This window comes from Ictidomys tridecemlineatus, chromosome 2 (assembly GCF_052094955.1).
Source record: "Ictidomys tridecemlineatus isolate mIctTri1 chromosome 2, mIctTri1.hap1, whole genome shotgun sequence".
In the NCBI taxonomy this organism is placed as follows: Eukaryota; Metazoa; Chordata; class Mammalia; order Rodentia; family Sciuridae; genus Ictidomys; species Ictidomys tridecemlineatus.
In genome coordinates, this window is record NC_135478.1 from 37907120 (window position 1) to 37930393 (window position 23274).

The following is a 23274-nucleotide window of genomic DNA, read 5'->3' on the forward strand; positions in this document are numbered from 1 at the left end:
AGCACTCTACAAAGGAGGACGATCTGATGATCTCCATCTATGAAGATACCCGAATGAGAGGCATGTGAGCTGTTTTGTCAAGTTTGCTTGACAGGTTTGGAATAGGATCAGCATAAGCAGAGCTGCAGATTTCACCATTTCTTTTCAACTGTTAAGAGACAAATATAGTAGCCAGGAAGTGATGACTGATTCCCATATTGATGGGAAAGAGAACAATACTGGGCAGAGAGTAGAAAAGGAAAGGAACAGGTCTTGACTATCCTTTTGGTCATGCTAAGTAAAATGGAGAAATACTTCTTTAAAGTGGAGAATACAATAATACTGTCTTCTCTTTGATTTGTTGAGATTTAATTTACAAAAATGGCATGAATTTTAAGTGTACATCTTTGTGATCTATATGTGCACATACCCCTTAACTTCTCACCTGTAAGCCCAGGACATTTTGCCATTTCTGAAATCTCCCACTGGGCTCCTTTCCAGCCAGTCTCCTACTTCCCCATAATTCCTGCTCTGATTTTAGTTACTCGACATAAATTTAGACTTTCTTGAACTTCATATAATGAAATTATCGAGGATACCCTCTTCCTTCTGTTTTTCACATTACATTTTAATTCACAGTTATGTTTTCACTTTGATACTTACAGTGATCCTATAAGGAAATAAGTTTTAGCCCTCCTTTTCATGAATAAGTCAATAAGTCAATTATGAAATAATCTGAGTCACAAGGTTAATAAATAAAACCGAGGTGCAGAATCTATTCTTCTTCCAACTCTAAATGTCCTGTCCTCTCCTTTTCCTTTTTTTTTTTTTTTTAACCTCAGTTGCTTTTTACCTGGACATTTATGATGAGGCAAAGTGATATTCTATAACTCAAAAAAAACAGGACTTCAAATTTTAAAAAGTTAAAAACACTTGAAAAACATTACCATCACTAATTATATTGACCTTGATCATTAGCATGCTACAAATAGAAAAGTAAATTAACTTACTAAACATATTATTTCTAAGTTAATAAATGCTATTTTTTATTAAAAAAAATGTTTTAAAAAACATTTTAAACCACCAAATGGAAAATTTATTTGTTTGTTTTTTTAAGAAGAAAAAATTTCCAGTGCTTTTACTGGCCTTTCACTGGAAAGAATTATTGGAATTTCTTACCCACTATAAGAAAAAAATTATCACTTAAAGTAGATACAAATATACAACTTCAGTTGCACCTCATTTTAATATATGTTTGCTTTTTTGTTACTCTGTATCTTTTTGTTATTTTGTTTTATTTCAATTTTATCACAGACCATTCTCTATTTCTTTGGAAGCTTCTTTCTTGAAATGTAGTCAAAACGTAGTTGGCCTTACCTAATGGAGAAGTAGATCTGAAAAAATGGTTCAAAGGAATTTTAATGGAAGAAATTAAAACTGAATTAAGGTGTTTCCAATATTTCCAAGCTTGGATATCCAATGGATTTTCTTCATGTGATAATTTCATTGTACTTTGTGATGACTTAATCAAGGGTTTTAGAGAATATTTTTTTCTACAGATAAAATTTCCTTCTTGTTCCACTATCTTCCAATACCCTAACCCTGCTCTGCTCCCCCTCCTGTTTAGGTTCAATTATTTCATACTGACTTTATCCCTTGAAGTAGATCTTCAGTTAATATCTTCTCATCTTACCCTCAATTTTATTTTTACTCAGTTCTTAGTAATTACAGGATCATCTTGTCCTAAATAGCACTGTAGAAACAACAGAACTCTGCTCATCTCTGGACAGTAATTACTGCCTAATTTGATCCTATTCAGAATAGCAATGTTTCTTCCAAATTCTTTAGAGAAAATAATCCTCAACCAATTACCCATTTAGCATGATATTCATTTTGTTTCTGACTTTGATGCCTCAAAAGTAAAAGCAATGTAAAATCAATAAAGCCACAGGTCTAGAGGTGACAGTTTTCAAACGAACGCTGTCTATTACAGTCACTTAGGGAATCTTTTGTGACTAAGACTTAGGAACAGTGTTGAAATGTCCTAAGGGAAAGTATTGTGCAATTAATTGAACTTGCTGAAATTTCTGCCTTCTGTAAGTTGTCGTGCAAAGATTCCTTAGAGATGGACAGCCAAATGAGAGAGAAACCAACTTTATCCTGTAGTTTGAGGGACCAGTATATGCTCACTGGCAAAAGGAGCAATTTTTACTTTTTCAGGAGCATCGAAATATCTTCTAAAAACTAATGATTTTAACAGTTATTTAGTGTTTATTTATTCACTCATTCATCCATTCAGAAAATATCTTTTGAGAACCCAACAGGCACAGGTCTAGGTATGAGAGAGAGACAGAGATAGAGATGGGGGGGGGGGAGAAGAAGGAGAAGAAGAAGAGGAGGAGGAGGAGGAGGTAGGAGGGAGAGAGGGGAAGACAAGAATTTTTCATTTTGTTCTCATGAAGTTTATAAAAAAAAAATGAAAATGGGTAACAACATTAGGCGGCGATGAATAATAGGAAAGTGAAGCAGGACCATCAGGCAAAGTGTATCCCCAGGGATTGCTTTGGGTCAACCAACCAGGAAACAAAATGTAAGGCAAGCATAAGCCTGGTACGTTAGTTACACACAAGGATGTTTATATCTGGATCCTTATGAAGGAAAAGACAGTAGAACAAAATGAGACAAAAGGCTGACTGATCTGTGTCTGAACTTTATTCCACTTGCGGTGGCAACGTATAGAAGGGCTTTGAAGGAATAGCATTGGAGGAAAATAAAAACAAATCTGAGTTTTAAGGCCCCAAGTATCACTTCTATCAAGTGAATAAGTCACAAGAGGCAAAAAGTTAAGAATGAAGAAATGTTAAAGCATCAGCCTTCAGGGCAGGGAGGCCCCCCACCTCTTGGGGGTGTTGCATTCTGCAGGGTACTCTGTGGCATGGTTGTTTTAGGGAATCAACTTGCCATGTCTCAAATTCCATATGTGTTATTTTCTTTTCTAAAATACTTCTTCCTGGAAATCCTCTATGCATCCTCTGTTTTCTCGTGTTCTAGTTCATCATTTATAAGAGAGAGGTTCCCTTCTTATACACCATGATACATTGCTCCGGAAAACCCCTCTCGGATACCCAATGGAGGGACATTTAGAAATACCTGTTTGGATGCCAAACAAGTGAATGACTCTAGTGTGTTAGCCTCTTATCGCTGTGACACAATACCTGCAAAAAAAATCAACTTAGAAGAGGAAATATTTATTTGGGGCTCATTGTTCCAGAGGTTTGAGTTCATAGTTACTTGCTTGTCTCTGTCAATTCTGGCCATGTGGTAAGGCACTATATAAAGAGCAGCTTTGCTGGCGGGTGAGGGCGGGGGAGACTGGGGGAATGCTCCAGGGACCCAGGACAAAATACACCTTTCCCAGGCACACCACCAGTGACATGCATGGTCCACATCCGTCCTGTCTCTAGAGTATTTCCACCACCTCACAACACCTAGGGCATCAAGCTTTCAACACATGAGCTTTTGAAGGACATTTAAAATCTAAATCATGGTATTGAGTTATGGAATAACAGATCCTTTTGCAAATCAGGTGATTCCTGATTCTTCACTTTAACAACATTCTTAAAAGTATATTTAGGAGGGCTGGGGCTGGGGCTCAGGGGTAGTGTCCTTGCCTGGCATGTATGAGGAACTGGGTTGAAGTCTCAGCACTGCATATAAGTAAATAAAAGAAAGGTCTATCAACAACTGAAAAAACTATTTTTTTAAAAAAGTACATTTAGATAGGTTACAATGTGATTATTGGCATATAGAGGCACAGTAATTGAGTAATACTGCTGTATCAAATCCCCATTGTCTTTACTCATTTATCTACATATGCATTTGAATATAATGCTCAGTTCTTGATCTATAAACAAAAAAAGAGAGAATTAAATTTAAAACTTACAACACTGACAATATTTATTCTATGTTATTTGATCTGCATTTATTAATAATAATCACAAAAAATTTAATACATGGAGTCTTATGACCACAAGAGACTCCCCCCCCCCCCCCCGCCACCTTCGTTTTGCTGTTTGGGATCCCAATTATAGTTCATGAATGTACTATAATTTGTTTCTCCATCCATTTTTTAAGGACACTTGAAGGATTCCAGAAATCCTGAAGTATTTTAAATAAATATTCTGTGAACATTCACATACAACTCTTTTTGTGGAGATATATATTTTACTTCCCTTGTGTAAATACTGAGGAGTAGAATGTCATATAAATTAAGGATATATTTAACTTTGTAAGGAGCTGCCAAATTGAAGTGGCTGTGAAGTTTACACTCTCACCAACAATGTGTTAGAGTCTATTTCCTTACTAAATTGTTCTATTCCCTTACTAATCCTTGTTATTTTCAGAAGTCTTAATTTTAGCCATTCTTAGTACAGGATGATGCCTCTCATTATCATTTCAATTTGCATTTTCTTGATGACCGCTGGGATTGAGAATCTCTTCATGTAACCACTTATACACATTATTTTGTGAAGTGTGTATTGAAATCTTATGCCACTTTTTTTTTGCTTGTTTATGTTTTCTCTTTGTGCTAATTAGTTATACATGACAGAAGAAGACATTTTGACACATCGTATATACATGGAGTATAACTTCTCATTCTTCTGGTTGTATATGATGTAGACTGACACATTTCATAATAATATCCAATTCATTCTACTATGGTTTCCACTTCCAGAACCCTTTTCCTCCCTCCACTTCCCCATTTTTCCCTAGCCCTTTCAACCCCACTATGAAACTGTGAATTAACACCCACATATCAGAGAAAACTTTTGGCCTTTGGTTCTTTGGGTTTAGATTACTTCACTTAGCATAATATTCTCCAACTCCATCCATTTACCTGCAAATGCCCTAATTTAATTCTTCTTTAAGGCTGAGTAAGATTGCATTGTGAATATATACCACATTCTCTTTATCCATTCATCTGTTGAAGGATACCTAGTTTGGTCCCATAGTTTGTTATTGTGAATTGAGCTGCTATAAACATTGATGTGGCTGTATCACTATAGTATGCTGATTTTAAGTCTTTGGGTATAAACCAAGCAGTGGGTTAACTAGGTTAAATGATGGTTCCTATTAAAATCCCAATGACATTTCTCAAAAAAATAGAAAAGGCAATCACGAAATTTATTTGGAAACGTAAGAGAACCAGAATAGCCAAAGCAATCCTTAGCAAGAAAAGTGATGCAAGAGCTATAGTAAGAAAAATGGTATGGTATTGGCACCAAAACAGGTATGTAGACCAGTGTTACAGAATAGAAGACACAGAGACAAACTCACATAAATGTGGTTATCTCATACTAGATAAAAACACTAAAAACATACATTGGAGAAAGGATAGCCTCTTCAACAAATGGTGCTGAAAAAAATTGGAAATGAAAGATGTAGTAAGATGAAATTAAACCCCTATCTCTCACCCTGCACAAAACTCAGTTCAGAGTGTATCAAGGACTTAGGCACTAGAACAGAGAGTCCTGTAGCTAATAGAAGAAAAAGGCCTAACTCTCCATCATGTGGATTTAGGAAATGACTTCCTTAATAAGACTCCTAAAGCATAAGAAATAAAATCAAGAATCAATAAATATGCTGAAACCAAACTAAAAATTTCTTCACAGCAAAGGAAACAATGAAGAATGTGAAGACAGAGCCTGAAGAATGGGCAAAAATCTTTACCACGTATACTTCAGATACAGCATTAATTTGCAGGATATTTTAAAAATTAAAAAACCTTAACACCAAAAACAAATAACCCAATCAATAAACGGGCTAAGGAACTAAAGAGACACTTCATAGAAGAAGAAATACAATTGATCAACAAATATATGAAAAAGTGTTCAACATCTCTTATGCCACTTTTTAAAAGGGACATTTTTTGATTAGTTCTAATCAGTTATACATGGCAGTAGCATTGTACACAAATGGACCAGAACTTTGCGCTTCTCTGGTTGCACATGAAGTAGAGTCACACCATTTGTGCAATCATACAGGTACCTAGGGTAATGATGTCTGTCTCATTCCATCATCTTTCCTACTCCCTTGCTCCCTCCCCCATTTTTGCCCCATCCAAAGTTCCTCCACTCATTCCATGTCCTCCTGCAATGTGTATTAGCATCCACTTACCAGAGAAAACATTTTGCCCCTGTTTTGGGGGGATTAGCTTACTTCACTTAGCATGATGTTCTCCAACTCCATCTATTTTCCTGCAAATGCCATGATTTTATTCTCTATTAATGCTGAGTAATATTCCATTGTGTATATGTATCACAGTTTATTTATCCATTCATCTACTGAAGGGCATCTAGGTTGGTTCCACAATTTAACTATTGTGAACTGTGCTGCTATAAACTTTGATGTGGCTGTGTCCCTGTAGTATGCTGTTTTTAAGTCCTTTGGGTGTAAATGGAGGAGTGGGATAGCTGGGTCAAATGGTGGTTCCATTCCAAGTTTTCTAAGGAATCTCCACACTGCTTTCCATATTGATTGCACCAATTGCAGTCCCACCAGCAATGTAAGAATTTGCCTTTTCCCCCACATTCTCACTAAGACTTATTGTTGCTTGTATTCTTGATAACTGCCATTCTGACTAGAGTGAGATAAAATCTTAGAGTAGTTTTGATTTGCATTTTTTTTCAGTTTTTTTTATTATAGAGTTGTAAGATTCTTGATGAATTTCAGATAAATATTTTACGTATGTGCATTTGAAATATTTTATTCCATGGCTTAAATTTTTTTCTTAAGAAGAAATTTTGAAAAAAAGTGTTATGTTAAATACAGTTTATCATGTTTTCCTTCTATGATGAATGCCTTTTGTGACCTAAGGAATCTTTGCCAACGTAAGAAAATATCCCATGCTTTCTTCAAGAAATTTTGCCATTTTTCTTTTGAACTTGTATCTTCAATACATTAGTGTATGGTGTAATGTGAGAATCCATGCTCAATTTTTTTACTGTCATTTCTCATAACATTGGCATTTTGAGAATTGATTGACCATTTATGTGTGAACATATTTGGGAGCTTTTTATTCATTTCCAAAGACTGAAATATATCTAAATGTATTTTTCATCAAAAACACTACATTGTTTTCATTAATATAATAGATATGTATAAATCATGTTTTGATTTTTCAAAAAGTTTTAGGAAATTCATGATTTTTTATGCATATCTGTGTTATTCTTAGAATCACACTGTTGATTTCTACCAAGAAGCATGTATGTATTTTCAAAGGAGTGTCACTGAATCTACAGATCACTTTGAGGAGAATTTCCACTTTAATAGTACTGAGTCTTTCATCCATTTGTATTGCTTATACCATATTTTGATGGGGGGGCTTCTTTAGTTTTTCTAAGCAATATGTTGTTCCTTTTAGCACAAAGTTCTTGCATATCTTTATTATATCAGTCTCTATTGTAAGTATTTTAAACTTTTTAATGATTTAAAATTATGTTTTAAAAATAGTTTGTTCAAGGGTTTGGGTTGTAGCTCCATGGTAGAGCACTTTCCTAGCATGTGTGAGGCACAGGGTTCCATCTTCAGCACCACATAAATATAAATAAATAAAATAAAGGTATTATGTCCATATACAACTAAAAAAGCAATTCTAACATTTTGTTCATTTATGATACCATTTTTACATCTGTCATTGTTCTCTAATATTGCTAAACTGCTTATTATTTCTAGTGACTTTATGTACATTTACTAGTTTTTTTATTAATACAACCATGTCCTCTCCACTTATAATTTTACCTCTTATTTTCCTACTTTTTTCCTCTCTTTATTTTTTTACCTTGATACACTGTCCAGAAGTTCTAGTGTAATATTAAGTAGGATTGATGTTTGAAATGTTGATTTTAAATTCTGAGACTTGTTTTATGACCCAGCACTTTCAATTATAGTGCATGCTTCCAGTGTATTTAAAGTGAGCATACGTTCTTCCCCTGTTGGTAGAGTTCTACAAATGTCATAGCTTTCTTCCAATTTCACATATCAGATTTATCATCACAAATATTGATCTTCACCTCTGGTAATAGTTTCTTGTAGGGAAACTCTCTGATGATCACTTCAACTTTCTTATGTTTACTTGTGTGCTGCCTTTTTCTATTCATATGTTGTTAACCATTCTCAGTTTTTTTATATTTAATGTGCATTACTTAAAGGATATGCATAGTTTCTACTTTTTAAAAAAAATATATTACAGTATCTGCACTTAAATTTGTATGTTTAGACTATTTATGTTTAATGTAATAATGGATAAATCTAAATTTAAGTCTACCACCTTGCTCTTGGCTTTCTATTTATCCATCTATTCTGTTTTTTTCCCTTATTTTTGTATTTTTTTGGATCGATTGGTTTTGATATGAATTAGATTGAAGCAGTATGTTGCCTTTTAAATAATATTGGGTCTTCTAATCCACAAACATAGAATGTAGTTTCATTTCATTTGTTTATGTATTATTTAATTTCTTTCATTAATGTTTTGTAGTTTTTTTTTAATGTACATGTCCTTAACCTTTTTAGTTAAGTTTATTTGTAAGCATTTTATAATAGTATGTTATTGTAAAGCATAGTATTTTGCCAGATGCCTTTTCAGAAATCCTGTTATAAATGTATAGAAATGCAACTAATTTTTGTATGTGGACTTTGTATCATATAACATGACTGAATTCATTTGTTAGTTCTGATGGGCTGTTTGTGGAGTTTTTAGGAATTCCTACATGTGAGATAAGCTGCAGTTTTATTTGTTTTTTTTTTAAATCATGATAATAGGTCATAGACTCCTTGTCATATTCTTGAACTTTCCATGGTCTGAAGCAGAGGAATCCCAGCAGCAGCTGTTCTGAATATAGAAAATTGGGTGTTTCCAAACAACTAAAAAAGCCTATTACCTATAGCACCTTTTTTATTCATTTAGGGTCCCTGGGAAATGAGTCACAAAATACATAAATTCTTCTATGTTTCTTGTGAAAACTATTTTTAACAGCTGGATTTTCAGAAGTGAAATCTTTGGCAGCTGATGTGGGATTAGAGTATAGAAATAGCTCTAACAGGAAAAGTCAAGGTTGGCGTCCTCTTACACAGAGAAATCTGCATGGGGCTTAAGAAGGTCTGAGTTTTTACTTTTGCTTACCTCTAACTCTATCTTTGTTAAGTCATCAGTTGCAAGGGTTGTGAGAATCAGATGCACCACTAATTGTCTACAACCCCTGTTCCCAGATGCCACTATGTCTTGGTCTGCAAGGTCCCTTTGGGTCTCTGGTGTCTATGATTTTTAGGTACAATTTGCACCAGGTTCTTACTCCTTTAGGCACACCACTAAGTCCCTGATAAACCACTGCTTTAATCCTTGAAGTGTTTGTTAAGGAATTCAGCTTGGGGACCCAGGGAAGTGACCGTCACTTTCCATTCTTTTAGGTCTCCCTGCTATCAAAATGATACACTGCTGCTCCCAGCCCTTCTAACAAGGTGTCAGTCTTTTCCAATAAATTCTTGGTTTTTCAAATGCCTGGAAGAGACAGCTGGTTCCCCTCTGAGTCATGGCAGAAGTCCTAAGGCATTATATTGCAAACTCTTGTTACCTGCCTAAACTCAAATAATTTAATAATTCAGTAATATTCTCTCTCTACCAGTTTATGGGACAGTACATTTTAAATCCGTAAAACCATATCCCAACATGAAGGGACTTTTAAAAAAAGGCATGACAACACTCATGAAGGGTTGGGGAGACATGGAAGCATGAAAATGTAAAAGGCTATAGGATTGATTAATTGGAACTGAGCATCTAGAGATATTCAGATCTGGGAGTCATCTCTCCAGTACTTTTTCAGATTCTTTCACTCTGTTGTCTGGGCCCCATTTCTCCCCATCCTTTGGTTGTAACTCGGGAGCCTTTCATAGCAAAGGCTCATGGGTAATTGCACTTCTTTTCCCAACTGCTATGGCCCAGGTTACCTGTTCATTCTGATTCTGGAGCCGAACTTTTCTCTGTATGCTGTTAGCAGGCTCCCCAGCCTTCAGAACTGTAAATGGAAGTCTCAGCTCTGACATGCTTTGGGTACTTTATGCATTCCCATTATCAATAAGATTTATTTATTTTTACTCTCTAATAGCTTCCTTTTTGTGTGGGAACCTCTAAATATTTTTCTGAGTTCAGGTGTGCTTTCATGAGCTGACATTGATGAAGAAATTGTCGTCAAGCTCTCTCCTGCGAAAGTCAGACACTGAGTCTTAGAAGCTCTCATTAACCAATGAAAATTCCATTTCTAATGATGAGGTCTTTTCAGGGAACATTGTGATGGAAAATGTGGCTGAGGTAATTCAGATGTCCTTTCAGGAGGGTGGGTTTATACATCCTTAGCACTCATAGCACTGAAAAAATAAAATAAACCTTCCTGGTATGGGGATTGGAGATGGATTTTAATGTCAAAAGACATTATGGATTAAATGAGAACCAGCACAGTTTGTTCCATTTCTCTCTCTAAAATTCAACACTGAAGGAATCAGTTTATTTATTTATTTATTTATTTATTTATTTATTTATTTTGCTTAGGAAAATCTTCATATTAGTCCGGGGGTAGATTTCCTAATTGCAAAAGTATTTAAAAACAGAGAAAAGAAGAAGAAAGAAGAACAAGAGGAGGAGAAAGGAGAAAAATGTGACAGTAGTAGTTATAAGAGCTGCTATGTACTTGGTGCATTGATGACCAAGTTCATCAATGAGGTATTTTCCTTTTCATTTTTAATCTCAGGAGGGTCTATTTTATTACAGACAGCAAATTTGTAGCATAGATATGCAACCTGTGATGGGCCATTCTTAGAGGTAGGCTAGAAAACCATTGCTTGTAATAGTTACAATCATTCTAACTCTTAAGTGATTCTCTTAAAGAAAAAAAGCTGCATAGTAACATTAAGACCTGTGTGAACATTAGTGAATTCTATTTCTTTGTCTTTTTTCTTTTGCCTCTGTTCATGATTTAGCAGTACATCAACACATGTTTTAAAGTGTTAGCAATCCAGTAGTACTGGAAGTGAAACCAACATCTATAAAACCAATTCTGAAGTCCGCAAGGATCTCTTAAATTATCTCAGTATATGCTCTACACTGATATTTATGTTTGTGAGGTTGAGCAAGGCAGCTTTGAAAAATTACAGTAAAATTGATCTTTTCTACCCTTCAAAGCTAACTGAAAATACTAGCTCCGAGTAGAATGTGAACAATTTAGTGACAGTGCAATTTTGCTGATTGTGACAAATTCCCCATAGGCCTCAATATTTCAGAGTTTGAACATCTTGCACCAGGATGAATTTTAAACATGACATTATGGAACTGAATCTGGAATGAAGTCCACCATGAAAAACTTAACACCTTGCCTTTCTGTGTGGTGCTGTCTCACTTTAAGGGCTTTCCCACTTGATTTTTTATATGCAGGGCAGATTTTATAAGCCCCACATGAAACATGGGGAAACTAAGTTTCTTATGACTTCAGCATCCAGGTTATTCATCAAAAATGCAAATAATGAAAAATCTCTCATGAGCTAAAATAAGGCCCTACTTATAAAAAATCAGGATGAATTCCCTCAATAAGAACATTCTTTTTTTTTTTCACAAATAGGACTTTTTATTGGTCACTATTAAAAATCTGGATTTTAAACAGATTCTTGAACTGGTGGTTCATATCCATCAGCTCGTTCAACTTTAGCACCCGTCTCATCTCCTGTAGCTTTTCCAGAACTACTACCTTCACCATGAAGCTCCATGAGTTTTCCCAATTCAAACTTGGGCTTCTTCAGCATTTTTACTTTTCTAACAAAGACATCATGAAGAGGATAAATTGATTGGCAAGCCTTCTCTATGTCTTTCCCAATGCTGTCTGGAATCAGTTTATTGACAACTTCTTTCAAGTCATTTGTCTGCACTTCCCGGGTCATAATTTCCATCATCTTCTTCCGGATTTGGCGGACCTGCTGGTGCTGAGCATAGGAAGTCTTCCGTATCTGATTGTTGCGTTTTTTAGTAAAACCAACACAGAATAGACGCAGCAAATAACCATCGGTAGTCTTGACATCAACATGAGCCTCGATCATCGTCTGCCATTTTTTGACCATGGAACACATTTTGTCACGGGTAAGATCCATGCCATGGAAGTTGGTTAGGCAGTTTTTTCCCTGAACATCCTCAGTAATTAGTTTGAACTTCCTAAATGCAACTTCATCATTCTGCAGATCAGCAAGACTCACTTCAAACACCCGACCCTTGAGGCCATCAGAAGCAATTTTGGTTCCCTGGGTCCTGGTGACTAATGTTTTTCCAATATTTCTTATATTGAACATTGCCGGTGCTTTCACATCATACCAATCTTTCTTAGAAAATGGATCAACCACTTTCTTCTTGGCTCCCTTCTTGCCGCCTTTTGTAAGGCGCTTGTTCTTGCCTACCGCCATGGTGCTGCTCAGAGAGCCAAAAGGAAGAACATTCTTTATGAAACTTCATTTTGGGTAATGAGATAAAACTATAATATAAAATAATAATAATAATAATAACAAAACCGCATCTCTCTCGGTCTGACTTTCCTCCTTTGTAAAAGAGTGATGTCAAATCTTCCTGCATTCTGTACTGTCTAACTTGTGGGAGGTTTAAGGTTAAAATTAAATAACACAAGGTTATTTATGCTTCAGATGTTAAGTGTTTTCAAATCCCTCATCTCTGGTCTCCTACAACCAGATATCATCTCTCTACACTCCAACACAGTTCCCAGAAGAAGGATGTGTGGGCTCCCTGTGTGTTGTATTAATTTTTATCAGATTTTATTTATGCCTGTGGCTTATCTCCCTACCGGAGGTCCTCCAGTGAACTACTCATATCAATTTGAAGCCTGTCCCTTTAGCAGGAAGCAGGATGCATTGAATGGAGTTAGTGATTTCTGGAATAAAGGGCAGAATGAATACTCGCCCCTTACCCGGAAGATCCCAGACCTTCTGGTTCTACCAGGGACCCTAAGAATTATTTCTTCCTGTCACTTTATATAGAATACCTCTTTAAGAATTTACCATCTTCTTGGTATTCTTTCGTTTTCAGAAATTGTAATGCCTTGATTATTCCTGTTTATCATCTTCTGACTTTAATGTACCCCACCATTAGATAATTGATTGGATTTACCCATTTTTTTTGTATTTCCCAAAATGCCAAATGTACTATCTTGTATAACTTAAAGACTCCATACATTTTAGTTAAATTAACAAATAAATAGATGTTGGTATGGCTGCCAGCCTGGAATTAGGGTCAATCTCTTATTTGATTGTTCTTCAGAGCCTGATAAATATAAATGGCTTTGTATTCCTCAGGCCCACTTTTCTAAAACAGACAATAGGCTTGCATTTCTCTTGTGCTGAAATATATCCTTGAAGATGAGTCAAATGGCCAGAATGACTTTGAACCACTAATGCCACATTAGTGGTCTTCTTAACTGGTCCATTTTAAGACTGAGCAAAGGATAAAGTAAAAAAGGACCTAAGATGAATTTCCTGAGTGCTTCCACTTTGCCAGTTCTGAAACTCCTTTCCCTCCACTCAGTGTCTTCTAACTGTTCAGAACTCCCCGTACAAGGTTGGTTCTCCTCACCCTGTTCTAAAATGGAACCAAGATCCTTCCTAGCAGTTGTCCAGGAACTCTTCTACAGGATAAACTACACTTTGCAATAAAAGCTAACCCCAGCTTCTAAAGAATCTGTTCTTAAAAGCTTTTCCTCTAAACTATTTCAAACAAGGATTGAGCATTCTGCAGAAAATATAATTTTCTGCAGAATGCTCAATCCTTGTTTGAACTAAGGATTTGCACTAAGATTTGAAAGAGACCAGACTTTCAAAAGTGACCCAGCAATGTTTGGCATAACACTATTTATTTGACATTAATGGGAAAGACCGTAATGTTCTTGTTTTGAATTCTGTCTTCAGAAATGGCCTTATCAAAATAATCCTCCTGCATCGGCTTAACTGCTGTTTGACAGCTGATCAAATGTGGAGGTAACCAAAGCTGAAAATACTGTATTTCTCTACCATTTTGGCATTCAAAAATTGATAGATTGACTGTGTTGCTGAATTAAACATAAGAGGCTTTTCTTCTAGGAACAAAGATCTACAACTGGAAAACAGGCCTTTGAGTATAAATTCATAACCTCAGACCATCCCAAAGATCCAATTACAAGATTAATATTAACAAATACTCCTATGAGCATCAAAAGTGGCTCCAGAGAGCCTACAACTAGGTTGAGTTTGGGGTCATCTTTTATGCCTACCACTTGCTGCCTGGCCTTTGACAAACAGGACAAATTCAATTCATAATTACTGGAGTCACAGTGTGTGCACCTACAAATGCAACAGGAGTCAGACCTGATAGGAAGCAGATCTTAGGCCCAGGTCATTTGTCTTTCCCATCTTGCCCGTTTTTCCTCCCGATACCGTATCGGCGCATGTGTCCAAAATGAGAGATAATCCACGTTTTATCCCTGTTGTTCCAGAGAGTAATTCCTCAATCATTTTGGACCTTAGAGCAGAGCAGAGTCCCAACTGAATTGCAGTAATGAGAAAAGATTATAAATTTAATTATTACTGATATCATAATCAGTTATCTCTCCTTGGTGTTTTCTCTGAAAGGGAAAATAACACTAAAATGATGCATAGTGTAAGATAAACAAAAGATGCAAATTTCAGAAATAATAAAATATTATACAATACATTTTATATTAATATTTATATTAATATTTGTATACCTTGAGTTTCCAGAGAAGATCCAAAAACAAAATAAATAAATTAAATATATGAAGGCAAAGGATAATGCATGTGCATTTATAAAAATTAAAAACAATTTTATAACACAGTACATTGTAAGTTAATAAAATTAAAGTCTTCATACACAAATTCAAAAGGCAAACAAAGGGAAGAATGTATATAATTTCAAAGGATTATGCTTATGTTTACTTTTATGGATAATAACCCAAGCATACAAAATAACCCCTCAATACCAGAAAAAGACATACAGAAATGGTTAGCAGGTATTAACAAGCTAATCACAGAAAAGAAAACATTTTCAACTTCATCAGTGGTCAGGATAATACAAATTACAACGAAAAGATACTGTGCTCATAAAATGAGCGAAATGTAATAAGACTTGTAGCCTACCATGCCAGGTTGGAAGACAAATTGGTCAAGGAACCTGACAATAGAATTTTAATAAATTATTCTTTGACTCAAAAATGCCAGTTTTAGAAATTGATCATATGGGAAATATAACTCTTTGTTTTCTGTGTAACTAATAAAATAGTTATACAGAAATGGAAGTTTCCAATAATAATATACAGTGATCTGAATGTCCCTTAGCAGAAGAAAAGTCCAGAAAATAATGTGCATCTATTCTTGAGATTACTATGAGCCTATTAAAAGAATAAGTTGGGTCATTGGTCTGTTGTGTGCTCATGGTACCTAGGTAGGTGAGTGAACAGTTGGTGCCATCTTTGCCTACCTGCCTATGACTGTGCTTCCCGATTTTGCTTGCAAGCCATGTCTCACTATCTGTCTGGATGTATTCTTATACATCCTTATATATTCAGCAGGAGCCTCAGCTTGTCAGTGGAACTCAACTGATGAACCAAGGTTCATCACTCACCTGTTGATCCATCACCTGTGCCATTTGGTTATCCTGAGAAGATCTCAGATGTGGCTCTTTATTCAATTCTTGGTTTCTGTTAGACAGGAAACTCTTCAAAGCCAGGGACTTACATATTTCATTTCAGCATCTCAAGATATGTAGATGTAAGTAATTGACATTAAAGGATAGTTTATCAAACTTTGTTGAAGGGATAAAAAATAATGATCCAAAAGTTAATGACCAAATTAGTAATGGTAGAATATTTGAATCACATAGAACATCAAACACTGAAGAGCATCATCTGTTAGAAACAGGAATGTTGAAGCAGTGCATTCCAGCTTGTGGGTTATAAAATCCTGAATACTTTTGGGGACAGACATTGGCTAAAAATAAACATTTTTTGAAAGTTCCCAAATTTGATGGTAAAGAAACTACAAAAATTGGGGGATTGTGTTTACAGTGATTCTTATCCTTGCTGAAGGTCAAGCATGATTGGATTAGATAAAAGGAAGGAATGAAATGTCTTCATGAACATGGGTAGGGATAGAGGGCAGTTGGACTTCTATGCAGAGCATGAAAGAGGAAGAAGTAAAAGTGATCCCACTCGCTTGCAGCTCTTCTCTATTGTGTTTTAATTTTAGGTCTTTGAATCCTGCATTTTTTTTTCATTTGTTAGTTCCTCTTTACCCCATGTCTGACATCTTTAATCATTTCATAGACTTAGCACCTCAGCAATGCAACATTCCACGTAAGGAATATTTGCTACCTATCTGCTACTTTCAAATGCATGCTTGTCATCACTGAAATATCAATTCAGTGAAAAGCATCACTGAATTCATGCAGACTTTCCATCACATGCACTTTCTCAAGCAAGTTACTATCAAAAAAGGTTGTTGTATTTTTTACTTCCCCTTCTAGAGGGGTCCTCACACTCAAAACTGTTGGAGAGAACTTATCTAATGATAAAATAGAATAGGCCTAGATATCAAACGATGTTTTTCTGAATATAATTGAAAGAGTTTCAATCAGCCACAGGTCACGCTTTTTAGGTGTACCACACCAGGAAAATCCTGACCCCTCTGATAAAGGGAGGTCTAGAGACCAGTTCTGGCCAGTAATATGTGGAAGTAATGAAGGTTGGGTCCAGGTCAGGCATTTGATTGCTGGTATATAATTCCCCAGGGTTTGCTTTTACCCGCTGCCACAGCCTCTGGGAAATGTGCCAAATAACGTCTGCTCTGTCACTGGGTCTACGAGCGAAAGTGAAGTGATGAAGAGCTAAGTCCTCCCTGACCCACAAAGGACATGGTGAGGGACAAGAGATAAATCTTTGTTCTTGGAAGTGACTGTGGATTGTTGTCCCCTTAGTTACCATAAGGAAACCTAGCTTCTCCTGACTCATACAGTCTCTTCTGCTTAGGTCGTCCTTGGGTGACAATGAATTACATCAAATAGATTTATAATTGTACCTTGGAACTGGACATAGCTTTAGGTAAGTGAGGGATTTTAGAACAGCATCTGGGACCAAAGGATGGCTATTCTGGTTTCATCATGTTTTATGACAAATTCCTAATACATTGAGACCTTTTGGACTGAGGAGTCAAAACTGTTTTCATTACTATATTTAACTTAGCAATTTATTTATTTATTCTAATTTGTTATATATGATAGCAGAATGCATTTCAATCCATAGGACACATATATTTTTCATATCGCTGGTTGTACACAAAGTAGAGCCATACCATTCGTGTCTTCATACTTGGGGATAATGATGTCCCTCTCTTTTCACCGTCTTCCCTACACCTCTGCCCCCTCCCTTCCCCTCCCTCCCTTTTGCCCTACCTAGAGTTCCTCCATTCCTCCCATGCCCCTCTGCATCCTCATTATGGATCAGCAACCTCATATCAGAGAAAACATTCAGCATTTGGTTTTTGGGGATTGGCTTACTTAGCATGATAATCTCCGGCTCTATCCATTTACCTGCAAATGCCATGATTTTATTACTGCTGAGTATATTCCATTGTGTATATGTACCACAGTTTCTTTATCCATTCATCTACTGAAGGGCATCTAGGTTTGTTCCACAATTTAGCTATTGTGAATTGTGCTGCTATAAACATAGATGTGGCTGCGTTACTATAGTATGCTGTTTTGAAGTCCTTTGAATAAAAAGGAGGAGTGGGATAGCTGGGTCAAATGGTGGTTCCTTTCCAAGTTTTCCAAAGAATCTCCATACTGCTTTCCATATTGGTTGCACCAAAACTGAACTCAAAGTGGATCAAGGACCTAGGAATTAAACCAGAGACCCTGCACCTAATAGAAGAAAAAGTAGGCTCAAATCTTCATCATGCCGGATTAGGCCCTGACTTCCTTAATAAGATTCCTATAGTGCATGAAATAAAATCAAGAATCAATAAATGAGATGGATTCAAACTGAAAAGCTGCTTCTCAGCAAAAGAATCAGTAAGGTGAATAGAGAGCCTAAAGAATGGGAGCAAATGTTTACCACATGCACATCAGATAGAGCACTGATCTGTAGAATATATTAAGAACTCAAAAATCTTAACACTAAAAAAAAAAAATAACCCAATTAATAAATGGGCCAAGGAACTGAACAGACACTTCTCAGAAGGTAATATATAATCAGTCAACAAATATATGAAAAAATGTTCAACATCTCTAGCGATTAGAGAAATGCAAATCAAAACTACTTTAAAATTTCATCTCACTCCAGTCAGAATGGCAGTTATTAAGAATACAAACAACAATAAGTGTTGGAAAGGATATGGGGAGAAAGGCACATTCATATATTACTGGTGCTTAACATATATTCTGAAAAATTATAATATGAGATTTTAAAATTTGGCTGGATGGTTAACTGTGTTTTATGATTTTATGTTCTCTGATACTAAAAAAATAAATTTTTTTTTCAGGAAAAGTCATAGTGCTGGCTTTGTATTTAGACTGATGATAGGCTCTAGCTTTGCATTTACTATCTGATGTTGATCAGGTGACTTAATGTCTTTAGCCACAGTTGCTTCATCCATATATTAGGAATAATTAATAATAATAACTACCTCCAAGACTATTATAGGCACTGACAGAAAAAATGTGAAAAATGTTCCTGTGGTTATTATTGAGTTCATGGTATTGTTATTATAACTAGCATATTGCCTCACCTATAAGAAGCATGTTTTCTCATATCTTACCTCTGAATCCAGAATGCACCTAAAAATTGGTGATACATTATAATTCTGGGTACTGAATGGTACATAAATCAGCATGTCAGGTAATTATTGACGGTGCTTCTGGATGGGGCTTAATCGAGCATCATGGATGAAATGACACAGTTTTGATGTCCTTCAGGAGTACTGTAACTTGCAGAACTTCTAATTCCCATCACTCCAACTATTAAAAGTGACAGTTGTCTCCTCACTGCCTTTAAAATTTTCCTTCTAGTGTCCTCAAGAGGTAGTATGATATTCCAAACAATAAGGCTGACCTCCTCATTGTTGACTCATGGCTGAGTTCACTGTGACATCTTTTGGGAGCTCCTCTTGAGTACAGTTCTGACTGTGACTTTGACCAAAATTTTCCCATTACCTTTGCCTCTACAATCTACGGTACATGACTGAATCTGTCTTCCATCAGATGCCCCAAGTACCTGACCTAAATGCTTTTCATGACATGTTTGAACACACTCACGGTCTATATTTTCCATAGACAAACTTTTATTTCCAATTTTACCAAACACAAGAACCAACACAAACCAGTTATATGACAGTATGAATTATTATAAATGCTATTTATATGTGCTAGTCTGAAAATTCATTTTGGAAGGTTTACAATAAAGTTATTACTGTTAATAAGTAGTTGTGGACATCAAAGGAGCCACAAACCTTGAGATAAGTATGATATGGTAGATTGTATGGTCCTACAAATTCCTCTTCTTCCTTGTACTCATATCATTTACAGTTTATGCCAATTTACCACACCCAAGGTGAAGTCTGTTTCTCTAACCTGTTAGAGTTGTATTGTTGGTATTGTTTTGAACAACAGTATGTGGAGAAAATGATGTAATTCAAATTCGGGAGCCTGGACTTTGAGAGGTCTTGCAGTGCTCTGAGGTCACCATACCATGAAGAAATCTGAGAATGGAGAGAGAGGTCTCACCATTCCAACGGTAGCAGTTGAGTCCAGCCAATTATTTACACAGGGACTGAACACAGCTGCATGAGCAAGCCCAAGAAAGGCTAGCAGAATACCACAGCCAACTCACCATTCTGCTAGATGACTGTTATAAATTACTGTTATTTGAAGACTAAATTTAGAGAGGTTTTCACACACCCAGAGTTGACAGAAGGGAGTCACAGGCTTTCAACAGTTCAAATACATTTCTCTGAATTACTAAAAGGAATGATAGGAACAAACCTGACAATGAAATATGAAAAAGAGTTCATCTTTTTTTTTGACCTACAACACATTAAAAAATGTAGACTTTATATAGGGATAAAGATGTATGGTTTGAGTTTTATAGCTCTTTCATAAAACCTTCACAATATGCTTATAATTTTTAAAGCAATTTTAATGGGCACATAATAATTGGGCATATTTATGGGACAAATTGTGTTGTTTCCAATGCTTCAGTTTAAATCCAGGGCTTCGCACATGTTAGCAAGCACTGTACCACTGAGCTATACCCCTGACCTAAAGTAAGTTCCTGTAATACATGTATACTATATGTAATGATCAAATCAGGCTAATTAGCATATTCAGCATCTGAAACCCTTATTATTTGTGTTGGAAACATTCAAAATCCTTCCTTCCAGACAGTTTGAAGTCTATAGTAAATTTTTGATGAGTATACTCACCCCACTATGCTACAGAATACTAGAAGTTATTCTGTCTAACTGTACTTTGTACCCAAACACCAACATCTCTCTCCCTCATATACTTTCCCTACAATTATACTATTCATCTATATACTTATATGAAACAACCTGTTCAGCTTCCACATGAGGTCACACAGTAGTTGTGTTTCTGTGCCTGGCTTATTACACTTAGCACAGTATCTTTCAATTCTACCATGTTGCTACAGATGACAGGATTCCATTTTCTATCAAAGAACAATATTCCATAGTGTGCATATGCCATATGTTCTTTATCAATTCATCTGTCACTGATGGAAACTTAAGTTGATGCTATATCTTGGCTATTCTTTAAAGTGATGGGATACACATGGGAGTGCAAGTGTCTCCCAAATACATTGATTTTGTTTCCTTTGGATATATACCCATTACTTGGGTTGCTGGATCATACAGTAGTTCTATCTTTAGCTCTCAATATGAGGAACTTCTATATTGGTTTCCATAACGTCTATACTAATTTACATTCCTATCAGTATTTAACATTCCTTTTCTTGCATCTTCCCCAGAATTAACATTTTTGTCTTTTTTATTTTTATGATAGCCATTGTTACTGGAGAGAGGTGATTGCACCTTGTTCTTTTGATTTTCATTTTCCTGATAATTAGTAATGTTGAACATTTTTTTCATATACCTGTTGGCTATTTGTGTGTCATCTTTTGAGAAATGTCTATTCAGGTAATTTGATCATCTTAAAATTAGATAATAATTATTATTGCTATTGAGTTGTTTGAGCTACTTACATATTCTGGATTTTAAATCCTTGACAGATAGTTTAAAGTTTTTTTTCTCCCATTCTCCAGGCAGGCTCTTCATTCTGGTTATTGTTTTCTTTGCTGTGCAGAAGCTTTTTAATTTGATACAATCCCATTTGTCTATTTTCTACCTTTGTTTTTTAATTTTTTCCTATAATTTTTACTTATTCATAATGTCTACTTCCCTATCACTTTCCTGAAGAGTTTCCTCTGTTTTTACTTATACCATTAATATTCTTCACAGAAATAGTGAAAAAACTCTAAGATTAATATGGAACCACAAAAGATCCAGAATTGCCAAAGCAATCATGAGCAAAATGAATGAAACTGGAGGAATCATAATACTGGACTTCCAAATGTACTATAAAGATATACTACCCAAAATAGAATGGTACTTGAAAAGAAAAAAAGACACATATAAAGACCAATGAGATAGAATATAGAACCCAAAATAAATGCATGTATTATAGCTAACTGATTTTGGACAAAGGAGCAAACAACATGTATTGGAAAATGGACAGTCTGTTCAATAAATGGTGTCAGGGAAACTGAATATCCATATGTAGAAGAATGAAACTAGACCTCTGTAATAGTCAGCTTTTTGTCACTGTGATCAAACACCTGAGAAAAGCAAACAGTTTAAGAGGTTTCAGTATAAAGTTGACACTCCATTGCTTTGGCCTGAGGTGACATACAACATTATGGCAGAAGGCCATGGCGGGGCAAAGCTGCTCACATAATGGCAGTTGGAAAGCAGAGAGAGGAAGGCTGGGGATGAGATATAGTTCCCAAGGCACATGGCAAAGGACCTACTCAGTTCAACTAGGTCCTACCTCCTGCAATTTCCTCCCCTCCAAATAGTTCCTTCAAATTGTGAATCCATCAGTGGATTAATCTAGAACCTAGAATTAGGGTAGAGCCCTCATGAGCCAATCACTTCCAGAAAGTTCCACCTCTGAACATTGCTACATTAGAACCAGGTGTTCAATACGTGAGCCTTTAGGGGACATTCTAGATCCAAGCCATAAATACTCCCATCTCTCAGACAGGTCAACTCAAAATGGACCAACATCTCAACACCTGAAACAATACAACTACAGCAAAAAAGTAAATAGTTCTTTTTAAGCAAGTCTTATGTTCCTCCTCAAAGATTTCTCATATTATGACATATGGAGGGGACATGAGTAAAAAAGGAAAGAAGCCTAGAATAAGTTGAATTATTTCTAGTTTTCACCAATCCAAGATATTTAAGATATGTTGGGCTTTAACATTGAACTCCATCCTCAGTCCAGTATATTTATTTGGAGACAGGGACTCGCTAACTAACTCTGAGAGTCTCACTAAGTTGCTGAGGCTGGCCTTCAATTTGCAATACTCCTCTCTCAGCCTCCCAAGTTGCTGGGATTACAGGCATGCACTGGTATGTTCAGCAGTTCTTATACATCTATGAGGTAAGAGCAGTTTCTGCCATGTTTTAAATAGTTGAAAGAGAAAATAAGAATTATATTATTGCATAAAACTCGTATTTCAGTGTGTAAATATTTATGGAGCCCAGCCACACTCCTTTGCTTACATATTGTCTGTGGCTACGTTTTCACTACAATGGCAGAGTTGAGTAGTGTTGACAGAGGTTTTATGCAATCCATAATGTTTAGGATCTGGCTCCTTGTTCACAAGCTTTGCAACTCTTAGTGTGGGATGCAGATTTGAGAATATTTCTTTTTTTGTTTCTTGCTTATGTGTTACATCACACAGCAGTGTGAACCTGCAAATAAACACACACTGCTGACTCTCCACCTGACCCTCACAGTCCTCACCATGCAGAAGTATAGAAGTATTTATGTCCTGTTGGGTTAGAGGAAGAGATGCATGGAGGAGATAGAGCTAGAGAATAGCAGATCAGAGATTAAGTGTTTGATGATAG

General features: G+C 35.9%; 2 protein-coding genes across 3 annotated transcripts in view; one reads left to right on the forward strand and one right to left on the reverse strand.

The window, feature by feature from the left end:
* Positions 1-23274, forward strand: part of Znf385d (zinc finger protein 385D) — an 826924-nt gene that overhangs the window by 444006 nt on the left and 359644 nt on the right. The window lies entirely within an intron of this gene.
* On the reverse strand, positions 11620-12495 carry LOC101970866 (small ribosomal subunit protein eS1). Its single transcript, XM_005317260.5, has one exon. The coding sequence runs from the start codon at positions 12469-12471 to the stop codon at positions 11677-11679; it is 795 nt and encodes a 264-aa protein (XP_005317317.1). The 5' UTR covers positions 12472-12495; the 3' UTR covers positions 11620-11676.